The 17,439-nt window shown below is 36.1% G+C and overlaps 1 protein-coding gene across 1 annotated transcript in view; it reads left to right on the forward strand.

Moving 5' to 3' along the window:
• The window catches only part of LOC103679193 (transmembrane serine protease 11D), a gene marked incomplete at its 5' end in the record, with an annotated part of 30,586 nt that extends 15,404 nt beyond the window's left edge, over positions 1–15,182 (forward strand). The window contains 5 exons of the mRNA XM_008708711.2: positions 146–317; positions 6,657–6,859; positions 10,250–10,509; positions 11,639–11,781; positions 15,021–15,182. Of these exons, the coding sequence (XP_008706933.2) occupies positions 146–317; positions 6,657–6,859; positions 10,250–10,509; positions 11,639–11,781; positions 15,021–15,182 (940 nt within the window). The remainder of the gene's footprint in view (positions 1–145; positions 318–6,656; positions 6,860–10,249; positions 10,510–11,638; positions 11,782–15,020) is intronic.
• Positions 15,183–17,439: the final 2,257 nt, after the last annotated feature.

The following is a 17,439-nucleotide window of genomic DNA, read 5'->3' on the forward strand; positions in this document are numbered from 1 at the left end:
TCATTAAATATGCAAACACTGTTATGTGAATCTGTTCTAACGTTAAATTCCCCCAAGTGAATTTTTTGATGTTTAATCAATGAGTATATAAACAGAATAGCATAAAATTATAATTATTTATTTTTAATATATTTATGGATTTCAGGCAAGAGGATAATGGTGTGATAGCAGATGTTGTCATGAAATTTAAATTCACTAGAAATAACAATGGAGCATCAATGAAAAGCAGAATTGAGTCTGTTTTACACCAAATGCTGAGTAACTCTGGAAACTTGGAAATAAACCCTTCAACTGAGATAACATGCAAGTACCTTTTTTTTTTACCATTTTATCCCAATATATCAACTTAACCAATTATAATTCATGTTTTAATTTAATGAGATTAACTTTCCTTAGAATTAAACTTTATGAAAACAATATACTATAAAGGTAAACATAATGCATAGTTTTCCAATGTAAAACATTCTAACGTTTAAAGAATCATTTAGCATTCATATAGTAAACTTTATTAGCTAAAAATTCTTTTATTAATTCTCCCTCTCAACACTCCTTATGAGAGATATTGTTGTCGGGTGTTCAATCTGTAGGTGTGTTATAGAAATGGTAAATAGCTGTTCAAGGTCAGAGAACAATTTAATTAACACTCCATGTCATCCAGAACACAGCGTGTAATTGGAAGGTATCTGATAAATGCTTGTCGAATAAAGGAGGAAATTAGAAGATTTTCTACATCTACAGTAAGCAACATCCCTAACTCCTCTCCAAAAATATCTGTACCTCTGCCTGTCTTGAATCTATTTCCATTTTTTTCCATCCCCATAGCTACCACTCTGATCCAAGTCAACACCATTTCTGACTCAAACTACTGCACTAGCCTCCATACTATTCTTTGTAATACTTTCTTGGCACCTTCCAAACTACTGTCCACATAGATCAAGGAAGTATTTTAAACACAATTTCAATATTACTTAAAAGCTTCCCATGACTTCCCACAAATAAACAAAACAAGCAAACAAAAAAATAACTGTAATTAGAATACCATATTTCCTGGCTTACCCAGGACAGTCCCAGTTCATGCCAATTGTCCAAGAACCATTATCAATATTGATCCCTAATTGTCCTGGTTTGGACAATAAATGGTATGTCCATCTCATTTAAAGCACTGCATGATCTGGTTCATACTTACCCCTTCAGCTACTTATTATACCACTTTTCCTCATTCACCATAATCCGGTCACACTTTCATTTTCTCCACCTGCCAAACTCCTCTCCTTCCTGTCTCAGGGCCTTTGCATACATTGTTCCAGTTTCTTATGACACTCACTAGATCATCCCCTTGCATCCATCAGGTCTCATCTGATTCACTGCTTTCTAATGTAAGCCTGTTCTAACTTCCATTACTCAATTATTTACCTGTGTCACGGACTTCTTCATTTTCTTTCATAACATTTATCACAATCGGAACTACAAAATAATTTGAGTGTTTTTTGTATTGTTTGTTTTCATCCTGTTCTGTAAGCTTCCTGAAGGCAAGAACCAGTCTGTCTTGCTCATCCCAATGTCTTTCTACTACCAGTATCTAGCATATAACAGACACTCTATTAATATCTCTTGTATGAGGGTTTCCCGGGTGGCTCAGATGTTGGGTGTCTGCCTTCGGCTCAGGTGATGATCCCAGGTCCTAAGATTGAGCCCTGCATTGGGCTCCCTGCTCAGTAGAGAGCCTGCTTCTCCCTCTCCCTCTGCTGCTCCCCCTGCTTTTGCTCTCTCTCTGTCTCTCTCTCTAAGAAATAAAATCTTTAAAAAAAAGATATTCCTTGTATGACTTAAAAAAAAACTTACTTAAAATGTGCATAGAATTTAAGGACCTCCCTCCAACTTTGTCATGCACTGCTACCTTAATAAACCATGATGCTTTCATAACAAGCTCAACATTAGAGGAATTTGGTTACCCCCACACTGGACTGTATCCAATCAGTATATACCTGTTATAGCTATACTAGTTGTTAAGGTACTGAAATGTTTTCCTATGTGTTGGTAAGCCACCACTCCACCACGCCCACAAAGGTGTCTCCCTCACCTCTTCAAATCCTCCCATCCGTATCCTGGACTCCCGGTTCATCCCCTGTAATGGAAGAGTTAACCCTTAGCACAGCAAGGACTTGCAGGCCACTGCTCTAGCCCCATGGTTTGTTGTGCCCTTCCTGACTGATCCCCTCCATTACAGTTTGCTTAATCCTCACAACAACCATATCTTATACTTTTATTGTTCCCACTCAGAAAAGACAGAGAATTACCCAGGGTCCTACAATCAACATGTAGGGGAGTTGGGATTTGAACTCAAGTCTCTCTTGTTCAAAAAATGAAAAGGACTGGCCAGTTCTTATTTCCTGCCTCCAAAAAGATGTTTGGGCTCCTGTGACACTTACAAAGCAGATATGATTCTCAAATCCTGTGAAACTTCTGGCAGCAAGGAAGTTTGGATAAACTGATTTTAGAAAGTATGAAAACCTTTCTGAGATGTATTATAGGAAATAAGCTGATTTCTCATTTAAAGTTTTCAAGCAAGGAAAGATATGATCTGACATACATTTTTAGAAAAAAAATAACGGGCTGGTAAAGTAGAGACAGACATCTTGAAAAGTGCACAGGGGGAGGCAGGGAATCCAGACTGAAGGTTATTATAGTAGTATAGATGTAAGATGATGAAAGCATGAACTAAAGTAGCAGCCAAAGGGATGGGGAGAATGGGCCGACTGCAAAGGATTGTTAGAGGCTAGAAAGTACAAAATCTGAAAACCAATAACATGTGAAAATGACAGAAAGGGAGGAATTAGAGACAGTTTCAGATTCCTAGCCACTGGTAGAAGTGGGGTCATTTCCTAAAGGAGGCAATAGAACATAAGTAGCAAATTTGGAGTAAATTTGGTCACACTGAGTTTGAGATGGTTGTAGGATGTGCAGAAAAAATGGTTCTGTAAGCAGACCTTAAACTACAACAGACATTCACTATCTGCTATCAAGATATTTTCTGTCTGGGACCTCCCACCATCTCCCTTCATGCGCGCTTGCACTGCTAGCTCTACTGACGGGATTACTCCACAAACATCATACATCTCCATGCACTTGTACCCACTACACTTTCACCTGGAATACCTTTGTACTGCTTGTCTGCCTGGAAAGTTCCTTTTAGGTCTTCAAAATACAGCTCAAATGTTTTCCTCAGTATGATAACCCGGTGAATCTCTCAGGTAGCATGATCGCCCTCACCTTTCTCCTCTCCACTTTGCACTTGAATTTATTTGAATGATTCCTTAGTTTCTAGCTGTAAATTATGTGAGGGCAGACCTCCTGTGTTTTGCTCACTGTTATACCTGCTGTACCAAGAATAGTATCAGTAGTGTAGTACAGATATATCTATATATACCTACATATATTATATTCAAGTAAATGAAAATTTAACTTCTCTTATACATTTATTACATCGTATCTCAACAACTTGCTTATGTTTCTGTTTTCCCAACTAAACCGAATGACTTGATAGCAGGAATATCTTTTAAACATCTTTTAAGTATCTTTTAGTGTTTGAGAAGAAATTAAACACAAACTTTAATATAAATAACTGAAGGGGGAATGAACCACGAGAGACTATGGACTCTGGGAAACAAACTGAGGGTTTTAGAGGGGAGGGGGGTGGGGGGATGGGTTAGCCCAGTGATGGGTATTAAGGAGGGCATGTATTGCATGGAGCACTGGATGTTATACGCAAACAATGAATCATGGAACATTGCATCAAAAACTAATGATGTATTGTATGGTGACTAACATAACATAATAAAAAAATTTTTTTTAAAGTAACAATAAATGTGGGGAAGATTGTAAACACAGAGATTTCTGGGGCTTATGATTCAAAGACTTTCAGCAGGTCTAAGATGAAGCCTAGAAATCTGTATCTTATCAGCTCTCTGAGTGATTCTGATGATGGTTGTTTGAGGATGACATTTAAGAAATTAAGGTGAAATAATATACAATCCTTATTGTATTGATCTTACACTCTTTCTTTTTAATACCAGCAATTACTGACCAGGATACAGTACACATTTTCACTGAAGGTAAGTTTCAAAATTATCTTATAAAAACGGTTTACCAAAATATAAATAGTAAACATTCAAGTATTTGTGCTCTTTGCCAAGGTAGTTTCTATTGAGGTGCTATCTTTATTCTTAGTTCACTCTTGTGGGCCGCTGTTGAGAAGACATTGCTGATTCCACTGACCCATAGAGTGATGTTTAGGTTTTTCCCTCCTTTTAGAAGAAGGAGGTGGAAGCAGGGGAATTCTGTGTCAAGTTTGACCTCAGGAAAATTTTCTTGGCAGCTTTGGGAAGCTTTTCCTACCCTGAGTCTGTGGTAGCATTTCTGTAGACTTGTAAATTATGTTTGGTGACACCATTTATATGGCTCCTCCTGACCACCAGAATAGCCTGCTTTGCTGTGGATTTAAGTTAATCAAAAAGTATAATTTAAAAAATTATAAAAGTGTTGTCAGTTTTATGTCTCTAATCTGAAGAAAAAGTCACTACTTTCCAATGTCATTCTGTATACTCTCAGGCTAGGACAGCAGAAATACAATCCCTAGAAAACAGCTGTTTCTTTCTCTGGTGATGAAATGTAGTTAGAAACTAGTTCAGTGTACCTCAATAGCTGGCCAATCTCAAATAAGTAAGTGATGTTACAAGGTAATGCTACGTTTATGGGTGTTTCTCAACTTCATTAGATATTTAATGCATGCTTCTTTTTAAAGAAAATGTGCTTAAGTAATTTACTAAGGAATTTGGTTGAAGGATGCAACAGAGGAACTTCTGTTCTGTGTATACTCTTAATGGAAATCTGGCCCTCCTTTATCTGGAAAGTCTGTTAGGAAAAAATGTCTTTGGATGGATGTCCTATTGAAGCAGTGTCACTACTTTAAAGCAATAGAAACTGTTGTTGGTGATTTACTTCTAATTTCTTAGTAATAGACTGAAAAAAAGGAAATAAATCATGGGAATGGGAATGGGAATTGAGAGGACTGGAATGATCATTTCAGCTTCAGCTATTGGAGTACTCATGGGCTTTCTCTCTTAAGATGTTTAAATCTCATCTAGATACTTAGAAACTCTCAGCCTCAAGAATATTCTGTGGACCTGAAGTAACTCTTTTCCAAGGGCACATTTGGTAATATAGAGTCAGTTATGGAGGTGGACTGGGACTTCCATGATGAGTTGAATCACCACTATGGAGATTTCTTGATAAGGGCAGTTTTCCTCCAACTTCAATGTACACATGAATCACTCATTAGAATATAGCTTCTAATAAGTTCTGAGGACCTAACATACAGCATGATGACTATGATTAATAATACAATATTGTATGCTTGAAAGTTGCTGAGAGGAGATCTTAAGCATTCTCACCACATTCACACAAGAGTTAATTATGTGCGGTGGTGGAGGTGTTGGTTGTCTTGATCTTGGTAATCAACAATGTATGTGTATATCAACTCATCACACTATACATTTTAAATATACAGAATTGTATTTGTCAATTATTCCACAATAAAGTTGGGGAAGAGGGGAATGCAGCTTCTGATTTGTTCCCTGATACAGGTCTTAGAGTCAATTTTTTTTTTTTGAGGTATAACTGACAAAATTGTAAGATATTTAAAGTACACAAATCATGATTTATTATATGTATACATTATGAAAAGATTCCATCTAGTTAACATATTTATCACCTCACATTTTTAGCCCCCCTTTTGTTTAGTAAGAACATTTAAGTTCTATATTCCTAGCAATTTTCAATTATACAATACAGTGTTATCAACTATAGTCACCATGTTACACCCTAGATCCTCAGACCTTATTAACCTTATAGCTAAAAGTTTTTACACTTTTACTGGATTCTCCCCATTTCTCCCACCCTCCAGCCCCTGGCAACTACTTTCTACTCTTTCTTTCTAGGAGTCTGACTTTTTTTTTTTTTTAAGATTCCACAACATATAAGAGGTACCATGCAGTATTTGTCTGGCTTATTTTACTTAGCATTATACCCTCCAGTTCATCCATGTTGTTACAAACAACAGGATTTCCCTCTTTTTTAAGGCTGACTAATATCCGTGTGTGTGTGTGTGTGTGAGTGTGTGTGTGTGTGTAAATATACACATAAACATTCTCTTAACCCATTCATCCATTGACAGAACCTTAGGTTATTTTCACACAGTGGCAACATTTCTAACAAACTTCCAGGGTATGCCCATACTGCAGGTCCACAGACCACACTTTTGAATAGCAAAGCTGGAGAGAAGTTGGAAATTTCCTAGTGAACTTGCAGCCGAAGCTGTAACATCCAGCACTGATCATCTTAACTTCCATTCATGAGAAACTCCAGAGAACTCTGAAGGAGCTCCAGAATTTAAAGTCATGTTAAGTTCAGAAATATTCTCTAAAATGCAGTCTATAGTCAACAATAGTGACATAAGTACTCTAAAAAATAACATACTAATCATGCTTTTGGAAAGGCTAGCATGTTCTGGGGAAGAATACATAAAAGACAGAAAAGTTCTAAAAGGCGTAGAGACTTTGGCAGCATCGCCAAATGTAAATGAATCATGATCTTCCCAGCCCATTAATGCCCTTTTCTCAATAGGATGTGGGGCCCGTCCAGACCTAATAACTTTGTCTGAGGAGAGGATCCTAGGAGGCACGAAGGCTGAAGAAGGAGACTGGCCATGGCAAGTCAGTCTACAGATGAATAATGTTCACCATTGTGGAGGAGTCCTAATCAGTAGCATGTGGGTCCTGACAGCAGCTCACTGCTTCAGAAGGTGAGGCCGCAGCTTACCTACCCATCTGGGAACAACTAGGAGAGACATACACAAAAGAACTCCACCCATACCCCAAGGACTGAACATAATTGGATTATGCTAAAAATAATTGAATGCAAATAATAATAATAATAATGAGTCTTTTCTTCCTATTCATGATAGCAAATACATTTTTTTTCTCCTTCAGCTTGCTAATTTAATCCTATTTTTCTGTTTCAGGTAATAGTATGGCATCAGGGCAAAGAACAATGATTTATATGTCAGCATATTTAATTTAAATCCTTGCTATGAAAGCTTGGGAAATTTATTGAACCTTTATAAGCGTCTTTTTTTTTCCCCCAAATTAGGAACATACTATTATCTACGTCTTAGTGTTTTTGATTGGATCAAATACACTAATGTAAACATATGTTAAGTGTTAGCAAAATGAATTGCTACAGGAAATTTTCACATTATATCATATAAGCTGATCAGCCCACTGATGGCTAATCCGAGACTGTCGTATGCCATTAACTAATTCTTTCAAAACAATTATTGAATATCTACTATGAGCCCAGTGTTATCGCAGAAGCTAATTAAACACTGCCTATACTTTAAAAGAGCTGACATTCTAATGTAGAGATAGACATGAACAAAAATAATGATCAATAACAGTGAGTAGCAGAAATAAAATGAATTTAAACAACTTATAGAAAATTCTTCATTGATGTGACTAAAGGCTATTGCTAACATGAGGGTAATAATCTGCCAGGGGAGAACAGGATGCATAAACTTACTCAGAATAGAAGGACTTTAGACTTAGATGACTAAAATCTGTTAGGTACAGACACACCTTATTATTGAAGCACCCTAGACCTCTACAGTTGCTGGGAACTAAACTCAAAATGTTCACTCAGAAAAGTGAAGTTGATCTCAATCAAATGTGCCTCTGACCATATCTATTCTCTTCTCAGACTCACTGAATATCCACAGCCTAAAATCCAACTTACCACATACCCAAAGCCCTCCTATCCGATCAGTCCAGACTTACTTCTCAAAGCATGAACCTTGAGCTCCAGCCAGATTGAGTTACTCTCTTCCCCTGGATTCCACCTACTTTTTCAGGTTTAAGAGCACTGCACACTCGTCTTCTTAAACTTTACTCCCTCTTAATAGTTTTGTAACAGGCACTGTATTATGCAGCAGTACCTTCAAATCTGCAAAGGACTTCTTAGAAATAGTGAAGATTTTTCAGAATTCCAACAGGAAGAAATGGAGGAAGGGATATTAACATTTTAGGAAGAAGAAGCAGATTGAGCAAATGCACTGAAACCTGAAAAAGTAGGCAGAATCCAGGGAAAGAGAATAATGCAGTCTGGCTGGAGCTCAAGGTTCAATCTTTATCGTCACCTGAAAGGCCAAAGAACAATGGCACTAATTGATTTTAATCACCTCTGAGTGTGGGAACCAGGAATGCAAATACTTGTATTAGGAGGCACTTAGCATAATCAAGGATGTAATATAAACTGTACTGGATTCTAAGCCCTCCACACACACCAAAAGCTAAGTAAAGGATATCACTATAATGAAAGCCAGTTATAAATACCACCAATGATTACCAAAGGAGTTCATGATTTTAAATGGTTGGAACATCTTTCCTGCTTTGTCAAAGATTAATTGACTGTATAATTGTCAGTTCATTTCCGGGTTTCCTGTTCTGTTCTATTGATCTCCATGCCTATTTTTGTGCCAGTACCATGCTGTTTTGATTATTACAGCTTTGTAATATAATTTGAAGTCCAGAATTGTGATGCCTCCCGCTTTTCTTTTTCAAGATTGCTTTGGCTATTGGGAGTCTTTTGTGATTCCATACAAATTTTAGGATTGCTTATTGTAGTTCTGTAAAAAATGCTGTTGATCTTTTGATAGGGATTGTGTTAATGTGTAGATTGCTTTGGGTATATAGACATTTTAATAATATTTGCCATTCCAATCCATAAGCATGGAATGTCTTTTCATTTCTTTGTGTCATCTTCAATTTCTTTCATCAGTGTTTTAATAGTTTTCAGAGTACAGCTCTTTCACCTTTTTGGTTAGGTTTATTTCTAGATATTGTCCTGGTTTTGGTGCAATTGTAGATGGGATTAATTCCCTAATTTCTTTTTCTGCTGCTTCATTACTGTTGTATAGAAATACAGCAGATTTCCGTATGTTGATTTTTGTATCCTGCAACTTTACTGAATTTGTTTATCAGTTCTAGCAGTTTTTTTGGTGGAGTCTTTCAGGTTTTCTAGTTATAGTATCATATCATCTGCAAATAGTGAAAGTTGTACTTCTTCTTTGTTGATTCAGATGCCTTTTGTCTTTTTATAGTTATTTATATTTTTATATTATTTATAATATAAATATTATCATAAACCATTATTATACATTGTATTATATACTATATTATTTATGTTTTATAATAATATATTATATATTATATATAAATTATTATATATGCTATAGCATAGTTATATATAAATATATATTTATATATGCTATATATTTTATATATGTGCTATATATTATATATATATGCTGTAGTATAGTTATTTATAGTTTTATTCCCAGACACTCGCACTGTTTCTTATACAAAGTAGACACTTAGTAATGACTTGTTCAACTCTAATGAAAATAACAGTTACCTGCATTGAGTGCTTACTTTGTGCACCAAACACTGTGCTTGACACACTTGTCTCAATACTTACAAACTGTGTGAGAGCATATCATCAATCACATTTTATGCAAAAATAAACTAAGAATTAGAGATAGGAAATAAGTTGCCCTAAATAACACTTGTAATGCATGGCATGGCCTAGATTTAAATCTAAATGTAACTTTTTCCAAAATCATGCTCTTATTCACTTGCTGGATTTAAAAAAAAAAAAAAAGGAGGGAAGAAAGAGATGGAGAATATCTTTAGAATCTTCTCTGTAAAGACCCTGAGCAAAAGAAGCTCAATATGAAAAATTCATGTAATTTGCTTGTTGTAAACTACTTTTTTCTTTAGTATTTTTAACTAGCATTCACTCTTATATAAGCTACTGTACCTTATAAAATTATTTCTTGGACATATAATTTTTATTTCTGTATCATCTCTATCTAAATTCCACAAAACTCTTACATTATTATGTGATTACATTTCATTTTTATTCAACCTTAGGAGCAACATTGAGTTATTCAACCCCCAATTCACAGCTCCTTTAGATAAATGATCATTCGTTTACTAGCTATGTAATCCAGAAATATACACCAAAGAGATATTGGTCAAATAGCTGCTAGCTGGTGACAAGAATGACAAACACAAAATTCAAATATTTGAAACGCTCACAAATTCCCTTTCAAAGTATGTTTTCATATTTTTTTTAGCCAATCTGATCCTCGTCAATGGACTGCCACCTTTGGTGTTTCAATACCATTTCCTAAACAGAGAAGAAGAATAAGGACTATTTTAATCCATAACAATTATAACCCTGCCACTCATGAAAATGATATTGCAGCTATACAACTCGATGGAGGCATCAACTTTACCAAAAATATCCATAGGGTGTGTCTCCCAGAGGCTACCCAGAATATTCCACCTGGTTCTTCTGCTTATGTAACAGGATGGGGATCTCGAGAACTTGGTGGTAAGTGTCTCAGCAAAAATAAAACAACAACAAAAAAATCTCCTGGTACTTGGTGTTATATAATTTTTTTTAAATTAGGGAACACCTGAAGGACATTTCTATGGAAGGAACCATCTTATATTCTGAAGAGCCCAAGCTCTAGTTACTACTGAGTTTCCTCAGCATAGCAAAGCAATGTCCCTATAAACTATGGGGAATTCTCAAACATAGTAAGAGGGACATGTAAACGAAAGTGATGAAGAAACATGAGTTCTTCAATGATCCAGAGACTCTATAGGTCTCAAATGTCTCCCCTATAAAGAAATTTTTTAAAAGTTGAAAAGAATATTCAGATAGGTATTCTCTAAGAGTCTTAACGCCCTCTAAGGTATTAACAACCATTAAGGTATTCTGAGATGAAATGAATCCTGCCTCTAGAGCAAGAAACTCTACATGTACATAAGCATTGCTCACTCTTGTTTATTGAATGAATAAAATAGGCATAAAAATGAGGGCAATGTGAAAGAACAAATAGGGCCATGGTGAAAATAAGAATATTAGCCAGGGTGTGGAAGGATAGCATTAACAATCTCCACATGCTTCAGCTCATGTTGTAGATTGTATCTCCAAGGAATAATATGAAGGCTTAATTGTCCTAGAAAATATCTCACTGTGTTTTCATGACCCAAAGTAATTTGGTAAAATAGATAAAATTTGTACCAATCACAAAAATGGCAGTGTCACTTTGAAGGAACATCAATATAAAATAAATTAGTTCTTTAGCCTTGAAACCATACTTGTTTCTCTTTCATTGCTAGATTAAAGGTTACTCAATATGTTGTTTTTCCAATTCAAAGTCAGTCCGTGAATAACTTAAATGCTACTAGTCAATAGCAGATTTGTTTTGCTCTCAAGGTCTAAGGAGCACTGCATCACAAAGTTAAAGGAAAAAAATAAAATAAAATTGATCTGTGTAAAGGGGTTATTCTACTCTACTATAGGACTATTTGCTGAAAAGAAACTCCTACTTACATCTTCAATAGACTCCTTCACTAAATAAGAAACAGTGTTTGGGATACATTTATTCCTTCACATATTTGCCATAGAGTTATTAATTTATCCATTTTATTTCTGCTTTTATACTTTACAGGTAACACAGTTTCAGAGCTACAGCAAGCACGGGTCAGAATAATAAGTAATGACGTATGTAATGCACCCACTAGTTATAATGGAGCTGTCTTGCCTGGAATGCTGTGTGCTGGTCTACCTCAAGGTGGAGTGGATGCATGCCGGGTAAGTTCATGACAATGTTATCACATCATTATCCAAGTTTATAAGTACTTACTAGCATGTGATACTGTGATAGGCATAGAGGTAACACAATTATAATACACAGCCCTGATCCTCTAAAAATTTATTATCTAGATTTTGGAGTTAAAACTCTTATGAAGCTGATCCAACACTAATTTTGAGAAACCAAAGTGTCTCCAGAGTGTTTAACCATCCAAGCTCAAGAACAAGACAGAACTGCTTTTGAATTCCTTAACCTTTATAACCAATGCTTTTATCTATAAAATGGGGATAATAGTAGTATGGAACTAAAAGTAACATTAAAGATTAGATCAAGATTAACTATGTCAGGCATGCGCTAAACAACAAAGAAATCTCAGCCATCTCAGCTATTTTTACTGTTGTTAACCTAGACCATGACCACTGATGTTAATAATTTAAATCTCTGAAAAAAATATAGTTTCAATCTCAAACTTTCAATCACTATAAAGGTTTAAATAAATTAATCACTCATCTAAGAGTCATAGAAAATAATTGATTTTAAAATATAAAAAAAACACCTGAATATCAGCACCTTGAAGACAGGAAATGTGCACAGAAAGCTTAGTTACTTGAGTTATAACAGTTTCCATAACTGTAAAACAGCACAAATTGGGGGGGGGGGAGGCTATTTAGATCTAGCTTGTCATTTTCAACCAAACATAAAAATACAAATAACTATGAAAATCTTAGTAATTAGAATACGGTTTTTTTTTTTTAAAGATTTTATTTATTTATTCGACAGAGATAGAGACAGCCAGCGAGAGAGGGAACACAAGCAGGGGGAGTGGGAGAGGAAGAAGCAGGCTCCTGGCGGAGGAGCCTGATGTGGGGCTCGATCCCATAACGCCGGGATCACGCCCTGAGCCGAAGGCAGACACTTAACCACTGTGCCACCCAGGCGCCCCTAGAATAGGGTTTTAATACTAACATTTTAATTAAATTATCTAAACAATTAATGTGGATTATATCCTTTTGTAGATTTTAATCCTATGTCTGAAACCCCATATAGTAATGGCAACAACTACTTACTATCAGAAATTACATTTCTGGAAATTTAAGAAAAATTAGTCTTTTCTTAAGTAATCTGCTGCTGTTCCCTGGGGCAAACTGTATGCAGAAAAATCAGGTTTATTTTTTCCTCAAACATTAGTGATTTTTATATTTAGTGCTCACATTCTTGAAAAAGTAGATAAGAAGTAGCTCTTCCACAGTTTTTTCAAAGATCCCAAGCTATGGGCATTTTCCCAAAATTAAACATTTTTATTAACTGCAAGCTATGTGTAAATGGAGAGGAGCTGCTTATCAGTTTTCAAAATACCATTAACTACCCATTGGCCTTTCCCCTTTAAGTGGAGATGTCCTTGTGGTAGAGAACACTTACTCATGCTTTACTCAAGATGCCCCTTACCTTCTGCATACACAAATTCTGCTCTTCCCCTCAAGCCCAGAACAAGCCTTAACTCATCATGAAATTTCTCCTGTGTGTTCTACTCCAGACCCAGTAATTTTCAACTGAAATAATACAATACATAGAGTTTGTGCCACAAAAAGAAATAGCACTTTACAAAAGAGCTTATGAGATACTTGTTTCAGTTCGTTCATTCATTCATTCATTCATTCAAAGAAAATGTATTAATTATTTTCTGTGTGCCAGATATTGTGCTAGCACAGCAATGTGTTCCTTGCACTCATCAAAGCTATAATCTAGAAGAGAGAACATGAGCTCAAATGTCTGCACAATCAGGCAGTGAAGCTCTCCAGTTAACGGGGAAAATTACTTGTGCCTCTTAGTTTAACACCTGTTTGCCCACTCTTGGTAAGATATTATGCAGAGAAATGCCTTACTAGAAAGAAAAAATTGCAACAAAAACACAATGATGAAAAAGCACTGACAACTGGTTAACTGGAACACAAACACACAACCCAAAGGAGGCCGGTGCCAACCAGCTCCATGCAGTGCTTGCCATGCAAGTTGGTGATTCACAGGCTGACACCTCTCCCCATCTAGACCAGTAATTAAGTAGGTATGAAGAGCTAGCTATGAAGAGTAGTCAAATGAATAGCAAACTATTCTAAAAGCACCCTTGGTAATAGCTGACTTTTATTAGTACAGACTAAATGCCAGGCTGTACTGAAAGTGTTGTATATGTTAAACTCATTTATACATACAGAAACATTATTCGCAGATGAGGAAACTGAGGCAGAGAGAGCTAGCATTAAACAGCTTACTGAAAGTCATATGGTTGATAAGTAGAGGGCTCCAACCCAGGCTATCTAACTCCAGAACCCACGGACTTAACCTATAATACAGCATGTAAAATGGACTAAATTTGTCTCCCCACCTAGATTACTGCATGTATAAATATTTTTGGTTCGTTGATTCTAATTAGTTAGTAAGTATTCCATAAGGAGTGTTTTACTCATTGCCATATAATTTTTTTGATTATTCACCAAATAATTTTGGTGATATATTATGTATATTTGATGATATATTATGTATAAAACTCCATGCAGGACTATGAATAGGAAGACAAATGAGGCTTCTGAAGACTCATTCATCCAACAAATGTTTCCTTAGCATCTCCTGTGCACTAGAAGCTTAGGATACAGCAGTGTCCAGAATAGGTATGCCTTCCCTGGAGGACCTTATAGAATAGCCAGAAAAACAGACACTGAACAAGAATCCTATGTGCCATGAGTTTTGCAGCAATGTGTGACTGCCATGAGGGGAACTGGTGCAAGGGAGTAAGTTCAAACAGACACACGATGTGCTTGTATAAAATAATACAGAAGCGGTGGAAGAGATACACACAGGATGTGGGAACACAGGCAGTGAAAAACTAACCTGGCCCAAAGCCAGAGGGGTGGCGGTGGGGGGTCAGGGAGATACAGGTCATGGACGGCTTCCTGGAGGTGATAAAGTCTGGGATGGGAAGCCATCAGCCAGGCAACTGAGGACAGTCTCAGAAACATGCTTCTCATCTTTTCACACCTGCTGAAGGAATGACGAGTGTTCTTTAAGGATTTCAGTAATTTTCACTTGAAAATTGGTATAGTATTTCAACTTGGTATGATATTTCAACAGGAAATGTCAGACTAAATTTATTTACTGTCGTAATGGATGTGACTTCTACTGACATAGAGATAAACTCCTTAATACTTTAGGGTTGTCTCACATTTAATCATTGTGTTTCCTTCAGGGTGACTCTGGTGGCCCACTAGTTCAAGAGGACTCACGGCAGCTTTGGTTCCTCGTGGGGATAGTGAGCTGGGGGGATCAATGTGGTCTGCCAGATAAGCCAGGAGTGTATACTCGAGTGACAGCCTACCGTGACTGGATAACCGAAAAAACTGGGGTCTAGCGCAATAAAAGTACCTCTGTGGCAAAGTCTGTATGCAGGTGCATGTCTAAAATTCCAAAACTTTCCTGTTCATGTGCAAAAGAGAATGAAAGTGCCCTATTCGAACATCCTGTTACATAAATATGGTTTCACAAACACTATCTGTTCTTTATTACTATGGATTCTATGTTTTCTCAAGAAAGCTTCATGAATGTTGCATAGTATTGTGCTCTGTGCCAGGGGAAACGTGAGCTAGTTACAGAAGTAACAATTTTATTACAGTTGTGATAAGAGCTAGTAATGAGAAAAACAGGTACCCTGAGAGTAGACTTCAGAGGAATATGGACAAGTCTGATGGGTCAGAGGAGTCTTCTCTGAAAAGTCTCACTAAAACTGGGAAAAGTATAGAAACTTGCAAAGGAAAAAGTGGCAGAATAACACTCAAGACAGAAAGAATAGCACGAGGCAATAAAAAATAGTATTTATTTGAAATTTCTCACTACTCAATATTCTATAGGTGGTATTAGTCCTAGAATTAAATATGTGAAGTCGCTGTACAATCCTACAGCAACCATAATTATCCTATAAAAACACACTGCCATAGAACTGATGAATTTCAGGCATTTAAGATCAAAGTTAAATTAGTTACTCCTCAACTGAGATCCCAACAAATTATAATTTTATGATGACTTTTATTAAAAATATCCCTTATCTATATGGAAGAGAGAAATACACCAACACAACCTTCTCAGCTAACTTACAACTACTGAGTGTTTTTGAACAACTAAATAGGAGTAATCTTAAGAACTAAAGATCACCCAGTGGCAGTTATTTTTGAGAATTTAAGGATCCTCAATAGCTAAATCCAAGTAATGAATTTTGTCATATGTGAAGAGTTGTTTTGCAAAGAGAAAGGTTAAATAGTTTAATTTTAATAAAATTATCTTAGAAAAGGAACTTTTCCCTCTTTTCCTCTTTCTTTCTCCCTTTCTCTCCCCTACACACACATTACCAAAGAACATAAATAAAATTCATTCAATGGCACAGCAATTTACGTAGTCTGAATCATGAATGTAACAATTTTTATGGGATCCTGGCATTTACTAAAGCTTGGTTATGCATGACCATCTGTGTGTCAGGGCTTCACCCTTCTAAAAGCTAACACAACACCTGGGTATCAGAACAACAACATGCGTTGTGATGCAAACTTCTTGTATTTCCTCATGTAAATTGCGAACAGACCTACAGTGAAGTCATTTACTTTTAAGGAAAAGAAGTTGAAAATTTAACCAACTTGATGAAATGTACAAATTGTTGGTACACCTTATTTCAAATAAACTCTTTTAAAATTATTTCCCTACCTAAGTATTTAGGGAAGTTATGATTATGAAGGACTATCCAATTTATTTAATTGGTTCTCCAACATGAGAATTGCTAAGCAGACTCTAAAGGCTTGGCACTTTATGCTGCCTTATAATCAAGCTCTGTAACTGAGGCAAGCATCCAGCTTGACACTCCCTGGCTTTACCCTGTGAGGACAACACTAAACTGGTAATTTAGAGTAAGCCTCAAGGGGGGGTGTGTTTTGTGTATGGGTGTGTTGGTGTGTGTGTCTGTGTGTGTCTGTGTGTACGTGCCCTCATATAATCATAGTTTTGGTTATTCCTATATGTTGAAAGCTATATAAGGTACTTATTTAGCAGAAAATAGAACAAATACAATTTATAGAAAATAAAATATTATTTAACAAATATGTTTATTTTTATGAAGAGATATTTGAATCCCAGAACACCTATTTAAGAGCTTCCTTTTATTTATTTATTTTTAATGTATTGGTGGGTTCCATTTCCTGAGAGCTAAGTAACTCCATGAAAGCAACTTTGAATGTGGGAATGTGGGAAGAGTGGTGATTCATAAATCCCTTCAGTTCTTAAAAAAAAAAATCATTCTGGAAACTCTGGCAAAAACTTTTTAGCACCCTAACTCGGTGCCAGAAAAAGTTATTGATACCAGGGAAGAACCTGTTCAGCATATAGAAAACACAGACTAACCAGTAAAAAATAAAATAAAGGCAAACAAAGTAAATATTTGATGTTCAAACGGAATCCTCTTGGGTTTAAAATAGTGAGAACTAACGAAAAGAGAGTTATCCAAGACAGTTTAGAGGAAACAATTGGCTGTTTACTGCACTACTTGGAGGCCTCAATTGCAGGGTGTAGGTCATTCATTTAACAAATTTTGAGCCCTGCTATGTTCTAGGCTCTCTACTAAACACTAA

The sequence above is a fragment of the Ursus maritimus genome, unplaced genomic scaffold (assembly GCF_017311325.1).
Source record: "Ursus maritimus isolate PB19 unplaced genomic scaffold, ASM1731132v1 scaffold_8, whole genome shotgun sequence".
In the NCBI taxonomy this organism is placed as follows: domain Eukaryota; kingdom Metazoa; phylum Chordata; class Mammalia; order Carnivora; family Ursidae; genus Ursus; species Ursus maritimus.